Source organism: Papaver somniferum, unplaced genomic scaffold (genome assembly GCF_003573695.1).
Source record: "Papaver somniferum cultivar HN1 unplaced genomic scaffold, ASM357369v1 unplaced-scaffold_107, whole genome shotgun sequence".
In the NCBI taxonomy this organism is placed as follows: domain Eukaryota; kingdom Viridiplantae; phylum Streptophyta; class Magnoliopsida; order Ranunculales; family Papaveraceae; genus Papaver; species Papaver somniferum.
This window is the reverse complement of record NW_020619603.1, coordinates 6,144,944-6,164,114: the sequence shown is the minus strand read 5'-3', so window position 1 is coordinate 6,164,114 and position 19,171 is coordinate 6,144,944. Positions and strand designations below refer to the sequence as shown.

The following is a 19,171-nucleotide window of genomic DNA, read 5'->3' as shown; positions in this document are numbered from 1 at the left end:
ATGGAACCAACTTCTTTTACAACTGCTTCCAAAATTCCGAAATGGAAATGAAATGGACGTACAAATCAATGCACTCATCCGCAATGACACATATTCTCTGGTGAAATATGAAAAAGGGATGAATGTAGTAGGCTCAAAATGGGTTTTCCGAGTAAAGAAAAATTCGGATGGTATTGTGGAACGATGCAAATCTCGATTGGTGGCCAATGGATATAATCAGAAAGAAGGAATCGATTTTGGCGAAACTTTATCACCTGTTATCAAGACTTGCACCATACGGTTGGTATTATCTATAACTGTGATGAATCAGTGGTCGATTAAGAAACTCGATGTGGACAATGCATTCTTTAACGGTCAGTTGGATGAAGATGTATACATGCAGCAGCCACCAGGATATGTGGATAAGAACTTTCCAAACCATGTGTGCAAACTGCACAAGTCCTTGTATGGCCTAAAACAGGCGCCTAGGGCATGGTTCTCTAAGCTGAATAGCTATTTAATTCAGCTGGGTTTCAAAGGTTCCATATCGGATAGTTCTCTTTTTATACGGAAATCTTCTGACTCAATCTTATATGTCTTGGTGTACTCAATCTTATATGTCTTGGAGCTTCTTTTGCCTTGAATGAGTTAGGTGATTTGTCGTTCTTCTTGTAGGTTGAAGTTATCATGCAAGGTAAGGAACTTGTTCTCTCAGCGAAAGTATATTGCAGACCTTTTGAAGAGAACCAAATTGGATGGTGTCAAGCCAGTGAATACACCGTTAGCTGCTAATGCTAATCTATATCGAAGTGTGGTGGGGGCACTTCAGTATCTGCATCTTACCAGGCTTGATATTTCCGTAGAAGTGAATAAGGTCTGCCAATATATGCATGACCCTTATGATGAGCACTAGGAGCTTGTGAAGAGAATAATAAGGCGTCTCAAAAGCACAATAGATTTTGGTCTTCATCTACGTCCCTCTAAAGATTTTTCTCTGCAAGCCTACTCGGATGCGGACTGGGCTGGATGTTTGGATGATCATCGTTCGACAAGTGGGTACTGCATCTATTTTGGTGCTAACTTAGTGTCTTGGAGTGCAAGGAAACAAAATACGGTTTCGAAGTCTAGTATGGAGGTAGAATACAGGGGTAGCAATTGCAACTTCGGAAATTATCTGGATTCAATCACTGCTTAATGATCTTGGCGTTGCTGCTACTACACCCATCCTGCTTCTACATTGATGTTATTGTAAGTTGTTAATTTCTGGTGGAGATTTACTACGATTTCTTATTTGCTTATCACAAGTACTTGATCCTAACCAGTTGCGTAGATCGAAAGTGAGGCATGGATTTGCAGGAGAATACTTCATAGATACACTCAATTGGATATCTTTCAGTGCTTGGCTTATTTGGGATAAATGAAAATATTGGTTTTACACTCAATTATAAACAAATTCTACTCCTTTTTGTTATCATTTAACTTACTTGTTCAAGGATCAAGGAACTATCGAATTTAATAATAAGAAACTCCATAGAATTTATGTGAGTAATTAATATATTAGTGAATCTGAAGTTAATACTCCCTGCAATGAGTCTCATTCACGAAGGAAATGTGGTGTAGATATGAAGGTGTTAATGATGCCAACAAGGAACTTGACGAAGTTGGTGAAGGCATGAATTATGATGTTGTTTATTTATAGAGCTAAGGTGAAATTTCGTAGTTGTTACATGACCAAAAACTTAGAAAATAGTAAAATATTAGGTTGAACTACCATAAACTTCATATGTATACAAATTAGAGGAAGGATTCATTCACATTATTATTATCACACTATCTCACACATTGGACGTAATTTTTATTAATAAAAATCAAACCGTAACGGATTTGAAGCTCATATTTTGAGGGTATGTTCCTCTTACGAACTTTTACATGCCTACCAAAAATGAGCATATTCCGAAATATAAAACCTCACAATCTACCGGGCTTAATTTCGATGGACAGAAATCCGTTAAATTTTAATAGATCATTTTCAAAGTAGTAGATGGTGGTGTTATACGTCTCGGAATGCACTCATTTTTGGTAGAAATGTAGAACTTGGTAAGAGGAACATATCCTCAAAATACGAGCTTCAAATCAGTTACGGTTTGGTTTATTCATAAAAATGGCGTTTAACGTGTGAGATAGTGTGATAATAAAAATGTGAGGGGATTCCTCCTCTACGGATCATAAGTTAACAAATATTTTTTTTGTGTTTGATGATTGCAACTTCATTTTAACATTCATCAATAAAACTTTTGTACGGTGTTTGGATGCCAATTATGAGATATTGCAGTTAAATATATGTATGTGGGCAAGTTGAATATATGAGTTATTAGATCGAATCATAAGAAATGGATAAATCATGAGTGTTGCGTGGAAATATTCGGGGGGAAATCTCTTTAACTTGGTCAACGAAAACTTGACCATATTTTGGTCAAAATCAAGTTAACGAAAAATGTGTTGATAAATTTTGGTGAAAATCAAGTTGACGAAACTTGACTTGAAATTCGCAATAGAATACGAAAATTCGTAGTATCTATACTCTGCTGCTAAAATTTTATTTCCGGAATTGCTCATGCAGTTGCTGACTGGATTTTGCATCAGGTCTGGAGTTGTTGCAAGAAATTGCAGCATGGTGTTTCGCAACAGCTGGCTGCTGTTGCAACCTCGGCCAGCAGCAAATTTAGTTTGTTGCTAAACCCTTAATTTTTTGTAGTGTTTTTTCTTTGTTCAACGGTATAAATTTGAGACTATTCAAACGTGGACTAGCTCCCGAGGTTTTTCTGCATTTACGATTTCCTCGTTAACAAAATCTTGTTTTGTGATTTACTTTTATTTTCCCGATTATAGTTATTTCATTATAATTAAAAGTAAATACACTTTTACGTTAATACAAAACACTTAGTACTTTACTTATAGTACATCGGTCTAGTACGGTGACTATTATCAAGTGATTGTCTTGTTATTATATTATAGCAACTTCTTGCATAGGCGATTAAGGTATCAGACTTACAAGTTGATATCGAAAACATTGTGGTGTATCGCGGAACCCTCGTCATTTTATCATCAAGATTAGAACGGTCTTCAGTTAAAGAATCGTCTCTTCCTTGGTTCACATTGGTACGAGATTGATTTGCACCACACTCATGAGATTGGTGACCTGGTTGCCACCTGTTACACCAGCCAATAGTCGTACAACTTAAGGTGCATGATCAGTAGTAGGTGTCTGAGAATCTTTTCCGTAACGGATAATTCTGGAATTTTAGTGTTTTGGAAGGTAGGGGTATACTTGTTGTGAAGAGTTTTGAAAGGCCAAAAAAAATTAGAACTATTTATGTAATTTCCGCTCAAAAAAATACATATAGATTAGTCTTAATTAGTGAGTTGATTACGATTTTTATTCTCCCACAACGTAATTTTCTCTAGCAAGTTTTTTCTTTCATTACCACCTATTATTTGGACAATTAAATTTTTCCAACATTCTGATCGCCATAGCTGATGATTCAGAAAAGTCTATATTAGCCGATAAGAAGCGAGAGTTCCAAATTGGACCAATGCAACACGCTATGATTCAATGTGATGAGATCACTGAGTTTGTGACTTCTTTAATCTTCAAGTTCCGAGCATAATATTGCACTACTTTTTAAGGATCGCTTACCCACATTGGGAGCTTTTGTCCATGGATTATTTTTTATGGACTTGTCTCTATTAATTTCTGTCCACCAAATTCTTAGTATAGACTTGTCTCGTTTTGTCCCATTCCGACGACTTGTGTGGGAGACGAAAAAGCAGTTTCCGGTAAGTGTTGTATACGCCACGTCCATTTTTGTGGAGAAATTCAATTTGGACGTGCACTGTGTGGTGCGGACAAAACCCACTTGTTTTGCAATTTTGGACGATCATGCAACATCGTGAATTGGTCCATAGATATAGAAATTTCATAGTTTGGACTTTACAAAGGTCTGAAAACAAGATTTAAACAAGTTGCTTTCCAAATACAAAATCATTTAAATTCTATCGAAAGACTTGTAAATTCTTGAAGACTTACTGACTCAAAATAATTGAACCTTGACGTGTGAACTCTTCCACGTCCGAATAGGTTCCCAAGTGACCGCAAGTTTAACTGTCTATGATCAAAAATTTGACAACTTAGAAGCATATGCTCATTGTGTTGTTACGCATTGGTGCGTAGTATGTATCATGGCTCTTAATGAATTTAAAAATAAATACTCATGCAAAGATTGCACTAATGCTATATGAGGAGCAAACGACCACCAAACCGGTGATATTGTGTGGTCTAATCTATATATATCCAATTCATTATAACTCCTATGCTATGCTAATTTTAATTCGTATGCCATGCTATCAAGCATATTATTTGAAATTTTCGGCAGCGGACTTTGTGGCTCATGTGTCCCAGATACTGCCATTGACCTTGTCAATTAGGTTACACAAAATTGGTTAAAAAGACCAAAATCAATAATTCCTAGATGAAAAAGGACATTTAGATTTTGATACTATTTAAATGAACGAAAATGTAAAAATAGCCGGATGTAAACAGGTTCATCCTACACATTTTCAAATGCTTTTCCTTATTTTTAGTTTATATCAGGATGCATCCAGTTTCATCCTCCATCTTTTTTTTTTAAGTTTAAGCCAGGATGAATCCAGTTTCATTCTTCCTATTTTTATCGTGCCCATTTCACCCATAATAATTTTTACTTGTCCATTTAAACCATGTTTTAAAAATATTTGGACTAATGACCCATTTTCCGATTAAGTTATTAGTTCAATTTAGGAATAATCAAAGGATGCTTCACCGAAACAAGATAAAAAAATCTAAAGATGAGTGATTGCGAAGTTTGAGGTGGCCATAGAATGGTGCGTAAGCATACAAATGAGTATAAGTAACATTAAGATGCGTTTAATATGTAGTAAGAAAATACCCAGGCAATAAAAACCATGGTGGCTTCACATGTTCTCGTGAAGTTTCAGTGTTTCATCTTCTTATTACAATGGCTCCAAGTAACATCTGCAGAAACACCGCCAAATGCTTACCGGCCAATAACCAAACCTGGTTGTCAAGATCGTTGTGGGAACGTCAGCATACCTTACCCATTCGGTATTGGTGAAGGTTGTTTCATAGGCGACTACTTCGGTTTAACATGCAGCAATGATACTTTCTATTTCAGCAAGCCCATGACTGGTACCTTTACTATCTCAGACATATCAATAAGTGATGGTGAATTCACAACCGGTGTCATCTTAGCCACGGATTGTTCCGATAAGAAAATCAAAACCTATACTGCAAGTGCCCATTTAAACAAATTCACCTTTTCTAATACAAAAAACAAGTTCATAGCTATCGGTTGCGACACCTGGGCATATCTAGGACGAGGCGATAAAGGAAATATCGGTACAGGATGTATGTCAGTCTGTAAAACGATGAATGATATCACTACTGATGGGTCCTGCTCTGGTATTGGTTGTTGTAAGGCCTCCATTCCATCTGGACTAAGTCTGTATAACGCCTCGGTTAGAAGCATGGACGAAACCCGTATGAATTTGACTTTCAACCCATGTAGTTATGCATTTTTAGTTAAAGAAAGTTGGTTTCAGTTTAATTCGTCATATCTAAAAGATTTCCAAGATAATGGGGCCATACAGGTTCCGGTGGTGGTCGATTGGACTATTGGTTATGCTGCAACATGTAACGAAGCTAAAAGAAATCAGACTAGCTATGCATGTGGTCTGAATAGTGACTGCATAACTAGTACAAATGCTCCAGGTTATCGTTGTATATGTAAAAAAGGATATGAAGGGAATCCTTATCTCAACAGTAGTACCGGTGGTGAATGCCAAGGTAATATTTAGTGATTACTAATGCTTGAAATAGTGATTACTAATATCTTAACATTGCGTTCTTAATGTATTTGTTTTTTGTGGTTTCTTCTGAGGAATAGATATTGATGAATGCAATGCGAAACGAGATCTTGACGAACGATGTGAAAGTGAAAGAAATATATGCATTAATACGGAAGGAGGGTACCGCTGTCCTTGCAAACAAGGATTTGTTTCTCAAAACGAAAAAAATGGCATCTCGGAATGCATTCCTCGGCAGCGCAACTCTAACAAAACTGTAGTCGGTAAATAGTCGAGAAAATTTCGTTTGAATATTTGAAATTGTGAGCCTTTCATTTCATTTTGTCTTTATATAATTTATGCAAAGCCGCCCAATTAGTGGTCAAGCTAGGAAACCCGAGAAAGATTTTAGGTACCATAAATTTCGATAACAGATGCGAAATTCTTTTAAACTTCCTTTAACATATCATTATATCCATGCTGCAGATGTGTGCATAGGTTTAATATTTCTGGTGGTGATTCTTGTGGCTAGCTTTTGGTTGTCTTGGGGATATCGGAAAAGAAAGCACATGCAAATTAAGGAGGAGTTCTTCAAGCAAAATGGCGGTTTGATTTTAAATCGGCTCCTAGATGAACGAGAAGAAGATATCGAGTCTAGTAGAAATGGAAGAGGAGGAAAAAAGCATCGATCAATTGCTACAATATATACCGAGAAGGAGCTAAGCAAGGCGACTAATAACTATCACGATAGTAACATTCTTGGACGAGGAGGGTTTGGCACGGTGTATAAAGGAGTCTTATCTAACGGAACAGTGGTTGCAATTAAGAAGACAAAAATTGTCGATAGGAACCAAAATGAGCAATTCATAAACGAAATCGCCGTTTTGTCACAAATTAATCACAAAAATGTGGTGCAGCTCTTGGGTTGTTGCCTGGAGAGCGAGGTTCCTCTGCTCGTTTATGAATTTGTTACTAACGGGACGCTTCACCAACATTTACACGAAGGTCCTGAGAACCAAACTGGTTCTGCTACTCTCTCATGGGAAAATCGTTTAAGGATAGCCTTAGAAGTTGCAGGATCATTAGCTTACTTGCACGCTGAAGCTTCCATACCCATAATCCACAGAGACATCAAGTCAAGTAATGTACTTTTGGATGAGGATTACAAAGCAAAAGTTGCAGATTTCGGTGCTTCAAGGCTAAATCCTACGGATCAAGCGCAGCTAAGCACGGTAGTTCAAGGTACATTTGGGTATTTAGACCCAGAATACATGCTGTCAAACCAACTAACAGTGAAAAGCGATGTGTACAGCTTCGGTGTTTTACTAGTGGAATTGCTTACAAGTAAAGCTGTATTTTCTCCGGACAGAGCCGAAGAGGAAAGAAATTTGGCAAATTATTTTCTTTCCTCTATGAAAACCAACAGGTTGTTTGTGATTCTCGATGGTAATTTGGCTAGGTATGATAATGAACGGGTCAGTAGTGTAGATGTGCACCAACAGATCCAACAAATGGCTGAACTCGCGCAAAAGTGCTTAAGAATGAAGGGAGAGAATAGACCTACAATGAAAGAAGTAGCCATGGCATTACACGGATTGATGATGATATCTTCTAGTCAACCTGGTGTCTTGGATGATGACTATATGTTTACAAACACAACCAAAGAAGAACGCATGCTCTTGGCAGAATCAGCAAAATTGTTGTCTTACACTGATAGCATTACAACAATAGGTGATAGCAGCATGGGGGTGTTGGCTTCACAAAATGAGGGACGTTAATGGATAATTCTGCTGCACATTGAGTAGTACTGTATCTTTTATATATTTTTTTTTTTGCCGTGTTTAGCTTTCTAAAAGTTATTTAGAGTTCTAGATTGGATGATTTGAATAAAGTTTTTGCTTTAATTAATAAACCCTCCTGGAGGTTTTGGTTCATGTCCCCTCCATGGAATTTCCCTGTTAATTTTCTACCAGTTCAATAAATTGGCTCCGTCAGCTGGAGTTTCAAATTTATCCGTGTTTAAGCAATATAAACTATATACGCAGATTTGTTTATTAATTCAAAAGCATATATAGTGATCTATTTCAGAAAACCAAAATTTATTGTGTGACTTAGAATGTTCAATCCGGACTTAAAATCTACTGTTTAATTCTTCAGAAAAGTGAGATTGATAGATACGATTTAATTTGGTTTTCGTCAAGCTGAAGATTAATTTGTACACCACGTGTTGGACGTCATAGTTGTCGTATAAGAGTGTATATAACTTGTGGTGCAAGATCTCATTTTCACGATAAGATAACATAGTTTGTGTCTGACTCGCCTAAGTCTTCATCTCCCCGTTATCATGGACCCTTCGAGCTAGACTTGGAACTCGAAACTTTTGTCCATATCATCTACTAAATTTTGACTTGTCTCCCTTCATTTCTATCCATCAAAATTCCTCTTGCAGCTGTCTCGTTTTGTCTTGTTTGCGTGAATTTGGAGGAAGTAGAGACGTAGTATGAGATCAACGATTTATACTGACATGTTAGACGAGTTAGCTGTTTACCTTCATATGTACTTATATTAACCCTCCCAACAATGTTCGGTGAGAATTCCATAGTGATGCATCTGACAGAAAAAGCTGGGTTCAGAGGCAACTTACCGAAGGGTTCTTATAGGAAAAAACTCAGGATTTCTCTCAGAGGCAACCATGCCTTCCAAATTGGGGCATTTTGGCTATTTTTCCGAATCTAATAGACATACCAGCGTGTAATGCATTGCTGGATTTACAAGTACAGCTTCAATAGCTTTTATGTTCCAGGGGAGGCTTGTAAATGAGAAGAAGAGACAGATAGGCAGTTATAATAAAAAGCATCTGTCTTTATCAAGCCCAAAATTATCGCAACTTATTTGCAAGACTTTATAGTCTAAATGAAGACGACAGCACCGGGTGTTTGTGGACTCCTCCAGTCCAGACCATTTCAAACTCATCGTATTAGACTACTTATGATGGTCCATAAAATTCTCAGTGGACCTGTCTCATTCTGACAACTTGTAAGGAAGACGAAAAGTAGTCTCCGATCAAGTGTTGCCCACCCCAAGTTATTTTCTTCGGGGAAATTGAATTAGGACGTTCGCTATAGTGCAGACAAGACCCACTTGATTTGAAATTCTGGACGCTCAAGCAACATTGTGAATCGGTCCATGATTTGCAATCCAAAGACATTTAACTGAATTTCCACATCCCAAATATCCTAACTTCTGTGGAAAGACTTTTAAATTTATGGATCGCGTATTGAGTGGAAGTGATTACTACTGGGCGTATCCTCCTTCATTTCTATGCATATAAAATTCCTCTTGGAGTCGTCTCATTTCATCTCTTTTGCGCCACTTGGGACTTGGGAGGAAAAGGAGCATCAATAATATCGTTCACTTGTTGTTGAGATTATTAGTCTCATATGGTTGGGTTATTTAAGATCCTGTAGTTTATAATCTATTAGGACCTCTTCACTCATTGCCAATTGGTTTTGAGTTGGATGTCCGAAGACTTTAATATGGTATTAGAGCAGGCTATTTGCGTCGAGTCAGTTGACCGCACCTTTATTCCGCGTTATCCGATTTAATCGTCCACGTGTTTGCAAGACCCACCGAGGCTACACGTGAGGAGGCGTGTTGAGATTATTAGTCCCACATGATTGGGTTATTTAAGATCTTGCAGTTTATAATCTATTAGGACCTCTTTACTCATTGTCAATTGGGATTTTGAGTTTGATGACGGCAGACTATAATACTTGTGACTAACCTCACGATGATAACCCTATGTCCCTATCAACATTACAAATGAATTTTCAAAGTTAGTTAAATTCATATTTTTCAATAGAATAATGAACAACATGTTCCCACATGTACTCATTATAACCATGTAGTCCGATATCAGAGTCGCTTTTTGTAACAATGGCACGAAGGTACCGACATGTTTTTAGCATTGACTTCTTTGCAAGTTGCAGAACTTGTTAATTTAGCTAGGCTGTCATTTCTTTATGAAATTTCGGAGGATTCCCAACCGTTTCCTGTTAACTCGATTCTTTCACATTTTAATACAAACTTATTATAGGAGCGGCATGGTTTATTAGAGGAGCGGTATTGTGATAGTAATCTCCCTTTAGTTGATTAGTGGATGTCCTAAAAGGAATGTAATTAACTAGATTACCCTTTTCACCTTAAATCAATCAAAATCAAATCAATTTTTTTAAACCTAATGAATCAGAAAATATCAAATCAGTTTTTTTTTTCATCTTCTTCTTCATCTTCTCTTATCCTCCATCAACTGTAACCTCCATTAAAACTGGAAATTTTATCGTCTACGATTAATCAGCGATTCGAAAATTAATCAAGTGTAATGACTTATATGAGGTATATTATGAAAAACCCAGTTAGGGTTTAGTTTATTTTGTTCGATTTAAGTTTAATTTCTATCAGAAATTAGGGTTTTAGGTGAAAATTGAAATTGAAATTTCTGGGTTTATGTGAGCTACGATAGATTTAACTCCATTACGAACCGTAACTGGAGAATTTGATGTTGTTATGGTTGGTATAATTCAATTACCAACCGTATATTCTTATATCTGAAAATTTTCTTCAGTTACGGTTGGTATCAAGCATTTGGTTACCAACCGTAACTGAGTTACGGTTCGTATCAAGCATTTAGTTACCAACCGTAACTGGTTTTACAATTAGGTTTTCTCCAAATTTAACCAGTTACGGTTGGTAGTTTATCTTTTACGAACCGTAACTATGCATTACGGTTAGTTACGAGCGAAATGCCAACCGTAATTAGCTCTGAAAATGTAAGAAATTGAATTTTTTTTAACGTATTTGAGCAAAAAAAAGCTAGTTGTGACTAATTTAAAAGTATATCTGGTCATTTTCATGCATTGGGTTTTCACTTTGTTGGTTAATTTCTTCAATTGATTGAGATTGACCTTCATTTTGGGTTAAAACTTCTCTACCATCTCCAAAAAAAAATTTTAAACTCTAAAATCTGATTTTTTTTTTGATTTTGAGTTAATATAAGTTAATTTAATCATTAACATTAAACTGGATTATCATCACTAAACTAGGTTATCAATTATGAGGGTTAATTTGTCATTTCCAATTTTTTTGATAAGGGATACCTTGAATGATCATGTAATGACCCTTTTTGTCCTATTAGAATGCCGCCCCTCCAATAAACCATGCTGCCCCTATAATAAGCTTGTTTTAATATTTTTAGGTCCAAATTTTCGACTTTTGGGCCAGATTTTTAATTCTCCCGGGATGTTGATGTCATCAATTTTTTTAATAAATTTTAAAATATTAAAAATAACCTTCACCATTTATAGTTGTTTTATACAGTAACATAAATCGAAAATCAAATCAGATTTTCTCTTTACTCTCTCTTCTCTCTACTCTCCGGCGACAACAGAAAATCAATCAGATCTGAAACTGTTTCTTCACAAAATTTTTGCATTGAAGAACAAGAAACAGGTGCATTAAGTTTTACTTCGGTGTATTGAAGTTGAGAGGAAGAATAACGCATTCGTTATTTCTCAATTCGTTGAAATTGATTCAATAGTTTTCAGATCTGACGAGAGGAAGACAATGTATTGAAGAATAAAAAATATGTGTGTTTCAATTTATATCTTTTGTAGTCGTTCTTTGTGTTGAGCTTCCATTTTTTATTTCGATCTTTACTGATTTTCGTTTTTATTTATTTATTTGGATTCTATTAAGCGTGAGAAGAGGAATAAGACGGGTTTGGAAAATAAAGAAATCAACATAGGTGTGTTTCGATCTAGTTATGAATGCTATTGATTTCGAATTTTATGATTTGGATCTTACTGATTTCGATTTTTGTATTTCGATGTTGTTACTGAGAATAGGAAGAAGAAATAACAATGTTTCAGAGGAAGAAAAACAACAAATCTATGTAGGATTTCGTTTTTTTTTCGATTTCAACTTTGTTTTCATCTTTTTTTTCTTTTTGATTGTTGTTGTTCTATTTTCTTGCATGTCAGATATGGAAATTTGTTGTTTATTTTTTGTCGATCATGAGAAGAGGATGAAACAATATTGTTGCAGAAAAATAATTACACATACTTGTATTTTTAGGTCGACGTGCTGTTTTTTATAAATTGTGTAAATTAAGGTTACATATATTTGTATTTTCGCAAGTTACACATACATGTCCTGTAGGATTTCTATTTGTAAACAATTATATCATTTGTATCTTTAAGACACATTTTTTATATTTTTTTCCTTTGTTGAGTATGTTGATTGCTCATTTTATGTTTAGCTTGCCGCATATAATATATTTCTCACAGGGGTGACGCCCCTGAGTGAAATGTGTTAGTTTTTTTCTGATATTTTGTTGTGTGTTTTATATTGTTTTTCAGGTTTTCGTGGCTTCTGTGAGTGGCATTATCGTTGTCCGCTACCTTTCAGATTTCATTACCACTCGTGTTGATGTTGAAACTACACTTGGTGAATTTAAGGTTGAAGTTCGCAGGCAATGGAAGCAATGTGCTACACTTAGTATTTGTTTCTTTTTCGGGGAAGGTGGGAAAGATCTTCCGGTTGACTGTGATTATTGGCTTCAAGATCTTACATCGCTCACACCTAGTAAAACCAAGACTACTTTTGATATTTTCTTGTGTTACTCATGTAGCCTCCTCATCTAGCTCTAAGGAAGATTCTTCTATTTCTAATGGTTCTAGTACGTCGTCGAGAAACAATCATTCAGTTGGAATGTATTTGGAAGATAAGAGCAAGCCCGCAAAATCTTTGTTATCGGATGGTTGGCCTAAGCTCCTTTGTCAGCCTAGTCATGTGTTTGTTGAAGGAGGCAAGGAAGTCAGGTTTGCTTGCACCAACTATCATCTTCGCACTGGTTTCAACATGATTGTAACATAGAATGAACGTTCTAGGTTCACGGGTAAGTGTGTAGTAAAAAAATGCGTCTGGAAATTTCATGCAACTTATGTTTATGAAATGAACGAAATGTTGCAGGCTGGTTTATGTGTTCTGTTTAATAGGTATGTGTAACTTTGGTTTACAGATGCTGTTTTTTGCACCAGATTGCTTTTTGGTTGATTTTTTTATATTTTTGTATGGACTTTTTCAGTTATGGCTTATAACCCTAAGCACAATTGTGGTGACGACGGTCACAATTTGAATCCAAAATACTCAACCATTTTCACGTCTAGTTTGATAGAGGAAGAAGTTCAAAAAAATCACCATAAGAATCCAATGAAAATTGTTGATGATTTCCAAAGCAATTATGGAATAAATGTGGAGTATTATCAGGCCTATAATGGTAGGGAAAAGGTTTATGAGTCCATTTATGGTGACAATATGAAGTCATGCACAGACTTGTTATGGTATATTGATGCCATAAGGGAAACAAACCCATGTAGTGTGATATTAAATATGATCCTGCAAAGAAACGGTTCTAACGAATTTTCATTTTTCTTGGTGCATCCATCAAAGGGTGCCGGTTTTGTCGGGTAATGATATACTTGGATGCTACTTTCCCTACTGGTAGATTCGGAGGTTGCTTGATAGCAGCTACTAAGATCCATGGTGATAAAGGTAAGTTACTTTTCTGAACTATTATAACTGACAAATAACTGGGAGTTACACATATTTAAATATCAGTTACACATGGGTTTCCTTGGTGTATAACTCTTGGTTACACATCTATTCATTTCTACACATTTGTAGGATTTTTCCCACGTGATATGGCACTATTTGATTCCGATAATAGCAAAAATATATGGGAGAGGTTTTTAAGGAGTTTGACTCAAGTTGTTGGTGATGGAAAGCCAACCACCATCCTTTCGGATTGCTATGAAAGACTCTTGCGTGGTGTTCCACTTTTCTTTCCCAGGTCATACCATAACTTCTGCTACTATCGATTGAAGAATAATCTTCCTATCACTAGCTCAAATCCTAGCTACTCGCTTGTGCTTAATCATTAATATCCTTGATAATGCGACCAAGTTCATAAAAATCCTCCATTTCAATTATGCGGCGACGAGACTCCTAATGACATTCGAAAATATAAGATAAAAAACGCTACATGCGAAGAAAATAAGATATTGGAGACGAATAGGAAAAACTCACCAAACGATCAAGGGAGATATGAATCCTCCGATCTAGGGCAGTAGAAATTTTGCGCTTGGTTCATTCATTAGGCGAAGAATTGCAGCTTAACTTCAAACGAAAACCAAAATTTAGGAAAGATAAGGATCGTACGCTAAGCCAAAGTTATGGATCTTCAGAAGTGACTCGATCCCAAAATCATCAATTTCGGAAGACACCAGCATCAAAAGGAATAATAAAAGGAAGTTCCCTTGAAACGAGAGAAGAATAAGAGCGAGAGTTGCAAGAAAGGTCTATTTTCGAATAGTCCGAGAGAGTAAGCAAGAAATTTTTCCGTGGTCAACAGTTGAAGCGATGTTGGTAGAAAAGACTATGGGCGATGAACAAATAGTTGAAGGAACAACTGAAGACTGAGGAAATAGAACATCATAAGGGAAAAGAACCCCAGTCGCGGGGAATTGAAAATTCGTATCAACTTTTGCGCTACGACAAGATTTCTTGACTTTATGCTTAGCGCGAGCACCATTGCCCTCGTCACCCTTCATAAAATAAAACGGATAAGAAACAGAAGCAATAATATTGTTTTTCAGATAGATTAAAAAAAAAAAAATTCTTACTCTTTTATCGTGTGAAGATTTCCTCTTACGAAGGCCCTTATCCTTCTGGCCCATCGAAACAAATGAATATGTTTGAGGAACCCTAACTACAATTTTCTTACCACCTGGAAATCCCTTAGTATCCGAAGCGGGTTTATTGACCATAGTTGAAAACGAGAAAAAAATCCCGCAAGAATAAACAGTAGCAGGAGCAGTGAACATCAGCAGAAGAAATTTCAAATCAAAAATAAGTGAAAACAAGGCAGAGGCTAAAATAGCGTAACAAGATCAACCCACGCAAAATCCACTAACCTAGAAGGTGAATCGATTGATTAGAATTGAGATTAATACTGACACGAGCCTTGAAACGATGAAGAAAGTTCGCAGAGAAGATTCAGAGAAAGATAAAAGGGAAAAGTTGGTGAAGAAAAGTCTCTCTCTCGTGTAGTCACGAAGGTAAGAAAACCGAGATAAACAATCACCGATCAAAAGGAGAGAAGATTAAAAGACATGTCGGTCGAAGAGAATGGCTGACAACACGTATAGAAAGTTGCGTGGAAAACACGGAATAATGTCGGTGGAATTGAGGAATACCAAAGGATAGAGTTCATCCGAAAGATCCTGGATTTCTCTCTCCATTCTTTTTTTTTTTTGAAAGATCAGAACGAGAAAAGACAAAATATGGATAAGGAGTATCGCTCAACCAACAAGAACGCGATAAAATCATTTAACAACGTGATATTAAAGGCGAAGACCATAAGTCCATCATGTAAATATTGTCGTACTTGATGATGTCACAAGTGCAACTGAAAATATGTGACGGCAAGCACGATGATTATAAGATGGTGCGGTACGATCGTCCTACTAGATCTGAAATAAGAGACTTTATTAGTTGTATCCCATTTTATGTATTAATTTTGGTCCATTATGTAACCCATATATGACATATATAAGGGGGAATAAGCCATTGTACAGAGAGATATCTTTTGAGAGCCTGTTTAAGAAACTAAAGAGAAACAAAGTTGTTTGTTCTCCAAGTTATGATTTACTTGCATTTATATTCGTACTAGCTCATCTTTTTAATAATAATACTAAGAATTTCTTCCATCATCTGTTTCATATTATTACTTGGGTGTGACTATAAGATTTTTGTAGTTACACCAAGAGGAATTTTTGTGGACATAATGAAGTGAGACGAGTCCAATATCAATACGGAGAAAAGTTCCAAAGTTTCAAGTCTATAGCTCTCATAAGGGTCGATAGTAATGGGGACGGGAAGACTTGCATTCCTAGGTAAGACATAAAAACTGTGTTATCTTATTGCAAAAATGAGAATCTTCTACCTATTTTACTGGCTTATATATCGAAATTATGACGTCCAGCACCTGATGTTCAAATTAACTCTTTGTAAATTATCTATCTTTCTAACTCTTTGTAAATTACAGATGAATTACAGGTCATGTGAAAAAAATTTGGTTACGGTACAGATATTAAGTCACATGACAGATTGCAAGGTTCACTCAAATAGTATATGCATTTGGGGCTGACAATAAGTGACAACACAGATAGAAATTTAAATCTCCAGAAGTGGGAGCAAATTTATTCGAACTGGTTGAAAATTTTAGAGTGAACTTCCATGGAGGGGGACATGAACCAAAACCTCAAGGAAGGTTTACTTCAAAGTGGGGAAGGGGAAGACCCGCCTTTCAGTTGTCCAAGCGCGATAGGCATACATGTCGCGCCCCATGTTCTTCTAGAATCCTCTCTTCATTTAACGTAGTAGCGGGAGATGAATCCTCCGGAGCAGTAACCTTAAAACCCTTCTCCTTCAGTTCTGCTTGAAAACTCTGCAGATATTCTACCGATTTCTTGGCAGCTGTAGGGTTCGAACTACATGGTACGGGAATGAGCATGGGAATGTTAAAAAAATAAATAGAAACTTGAAAAATAGCATCAATTACAGAGATTATGATCGTATCACAAAAGTACAAAATGAAAAAGGTTAAGGAAAAAGTAACATACCGTGAAGATGATGTAGCAACAGTAGCAGGAACAGGCACACCTTGATCTTCCATGAAATAAAATCAAAACTGAAGAACTTGAAAGAAAGAGAGAAGATTCTGAAAGAAGAAGAAGATGAACATAAGGAGAGAACGGTAGAAATATAAAATAAAAACTATTTTTTACCTCTCTTAGGTATTTATCCGAAGAAAAACAGTAAAGACGTTCCGGTTGAAAAGAAAAAACCGTCAACACATGTGGTAGTGACGCGTAAAATAGGGAGATGTGTCGGGTAAGATAGTGAATATGAAAAAACAAGACCGACACGTAGTTCGACCGGGGATTCTCGCATTATTCCACTTGCAGAAGAACTATGCGAGAAGAGGAAAAATGTAGGGGAGAAATATCGCACAAAGAAAACACATAACTTCGCTTCATATAAAATAGCTCCAAACATGAAGACATATCAATAAACAGAAAACGGAGCGAAGAGCAATAGTGCGGTAACAAGAAAAGAACGCGAATGGATAATCATACGATAAAGACAGCACGAAGACCAGCTTTAAAGGAACAATGCAAAAGACACAACAAAGAGCGCGAAGGACAGTGACATCTTCTCCAAAAGCCTGGCGAGTAAGAAAAACTGAAATAGAATCAATCAACTATGATCTTGCACGTGAATCATGATTGTCCTCTACTGATGTATTTTCCTATATAAGGACCCAACAATGAGAGAGAGATAGAAAGAGAGATAAGCCAAGGAAGTTATCAAAAAGAAAAGAAATAAGCCATTTGAACTTTACCTTCATCTTGTATGTCTCCATTATAGTATAACAATCTCAGCTTGAATTCACTGTACGAACATTATACATTTGATATAAGGTTTTGAGAAGATCGTATTAGTGTCAAAGCTTTGAATAATATCATTAATGTTTGAGTTGATCAATATAACTTAAGATTTGTATTATTATCATTATAAAGGGTGTAGTGATGGGATTTTCCACAACTACAAAGTCAAGGGTTAAACCTGAAAGAGGAGCCAAGAAGTTGGGTGCCGAAGAATTGTCAAATATTGAGTTTGACAAGAAAAACATTACAACTACTTGGAGGTGCACATATAAGGGTCAGAATGAACGAACCCGTTGAAGATATCCGAGTTAAAAGCACAATTAAACAAAGTATGTTTCATAGTAACGATGACCTACCTGTTTAATGCATCTTGGGTTGTTGTTTCTAAGTTCATTTATTTCTTCTGCAGGCAAACTAGCAAATGGCACTAATCCCCAAATTTTGTTAATCTTGATAGCAACTTGGCACTCTTCTTCATTCCGAAGTTTCGTTTTATCTAATTATATTTTTTAGGCCAATTTCAATAATAATCGTATTATCACGTGCACAAGTGCATAACAACATAATGAGTATATACACTTTCTGTTGGGTGCAATAATCAAAGACAAGGAAAAAATCAAATAAACAAAAGTTATTGATACTTAGCTTCTTTATGATAGAAGTGATTGATTTGATGAAGCAGACAAGCTCCCTAGATCTCCGCAACAGTAACAAAGCAAAATTTTGGAGAAACTGAGTGAGTCACGTGTTCAACACGTTGCCCTTAAGACATTAGCTCCCGGCTACACTCAAGAATGATGTTATAGCCCTCACATGACGGATATCCAGGATAAAACACCCTACTACACCTACTACTAGCATATGTAGTAGATGCTCAACTTGAGCTTGGCAACTCCGAAAAAACCCTTAAGAAAAATCGCGAACGCTTAAGAAAACAATATAAATATGTTTTCATTTGGGGTTCCTCTAAGATATAGAGCAACCCCTTTCTCATAAATTTTACAAAATTAGTGAATTTCTTTATATAATTGACAAATACAACTTAAGAAGAAAAATTTTCTAATATGGGACTAAAAGATTTATATAGTCTCTTAAAACTACTAAAAATTGGAAACTCCGCAATGTGAGGCTAATAAGTTTCATTCATAAAAGAAAAAAAATTATATAATTTATATTAAAACTTTAAAAATCACTTTTTATTAATCGTTTTCCAACACTTTAATCGATCAGAGTCCCCATGATCGGGTACTTTCCTATCAATACTAATCACTTTCACTGTCATCTAGAGATTCAATATTTTACAGTCACTCGGTAAGTCCTTAAGAATTTACATGTGTTTCGATAGAGGTTAAGATTATTTTGGTTTTTGAAAGTTAAATGTTGGAATTTAAATCTTTGTAATATCGAACATTTGAAATTTCTGTTTTCATGGACTGATGGACCAATTCACAATGTTTGAACGTCCGAAATTGCAAAGCAAGTGGATTTTTCCGCACCATAGTGCACGGTCCTAACTCAATTTCTCCGTAGAAATCGACATGGCATAGACAACACGGGATCAGAAACTGGTTTTCAGCTTGTACACAAACTGTCGTCCAAAAAACACAAAACGAGACAAGTCTACTCTGAATGTGATGGACATGGATTGATCAATTAATCGAGACAAGTCCCCCACCCCACAAAAAACAGAAAAAATATTGGTGACTAATAGCAACACAGGT

The 19,171-nt window shown here is 36.1% G+C and overlaps 1 protein-coding gene and 2 long non-coding RNA genes across 3 annotated transcripts; 2 read left to right on the top strand and 1 right to left on the bottom strand.

Moving 5' to 3' along the window:
* Window positions 1-4,969: 4,969 nt before the first annotated feature.
* LOC113328387 (wall-associated receptor kinase 2-like) lies at window positions 4,970-7,892 on the top strand. Its single transcript, XM_026575504.1, has 3 exons — window positions 4,970-5,881; window positions 5,982-6,164; window positions 6,367-7,892. Exons 1-3 carry the CDS (start codon window positions 4,981-4,983, stop codon window positions 7,656-7,658), a joined length of 2,376 nt encoding a protein of 791 aa, XP_026431289.1. The 5' UTR covers window positions 4,970-4,980; the 3' UTR covers window positions 7,659-7,892.
* A 3,351-nt stretch (window positions 7,893-11,243) lies between these two features.
* LOC113327838 lies at window positions 11,244-12,853 on the top strand. Its single transcript, XR_003349245.1, has 3 exons — window positions 11,244-11,525; window positions 11,635-11,683; window positions 12,297-12,853. It is a non-coding gene; the product is annotated as an uncharacterized LOC113327838 (long non-coding RNA).
* Window positions 12,854-13,411: 558 nt separating this feature from the next.
* Window positions 13,412-15,057, bottom strand: LOC113327647. Its single transcript, XR_003349116.1, has 3 exons — window positions 14,622-15,057; window positions 14,026-14,543; window positions 13,412-13,944 (listed from the first exon to the last, which is right to left on the bottom strand). It is a non-coding gene; the product is annotated as an uncharacterized LOC113327647 (long non-coding RNA).
* Between the last annotated feature and the right edge of the window lie 4,114 nt (window positions 15,058-19,171).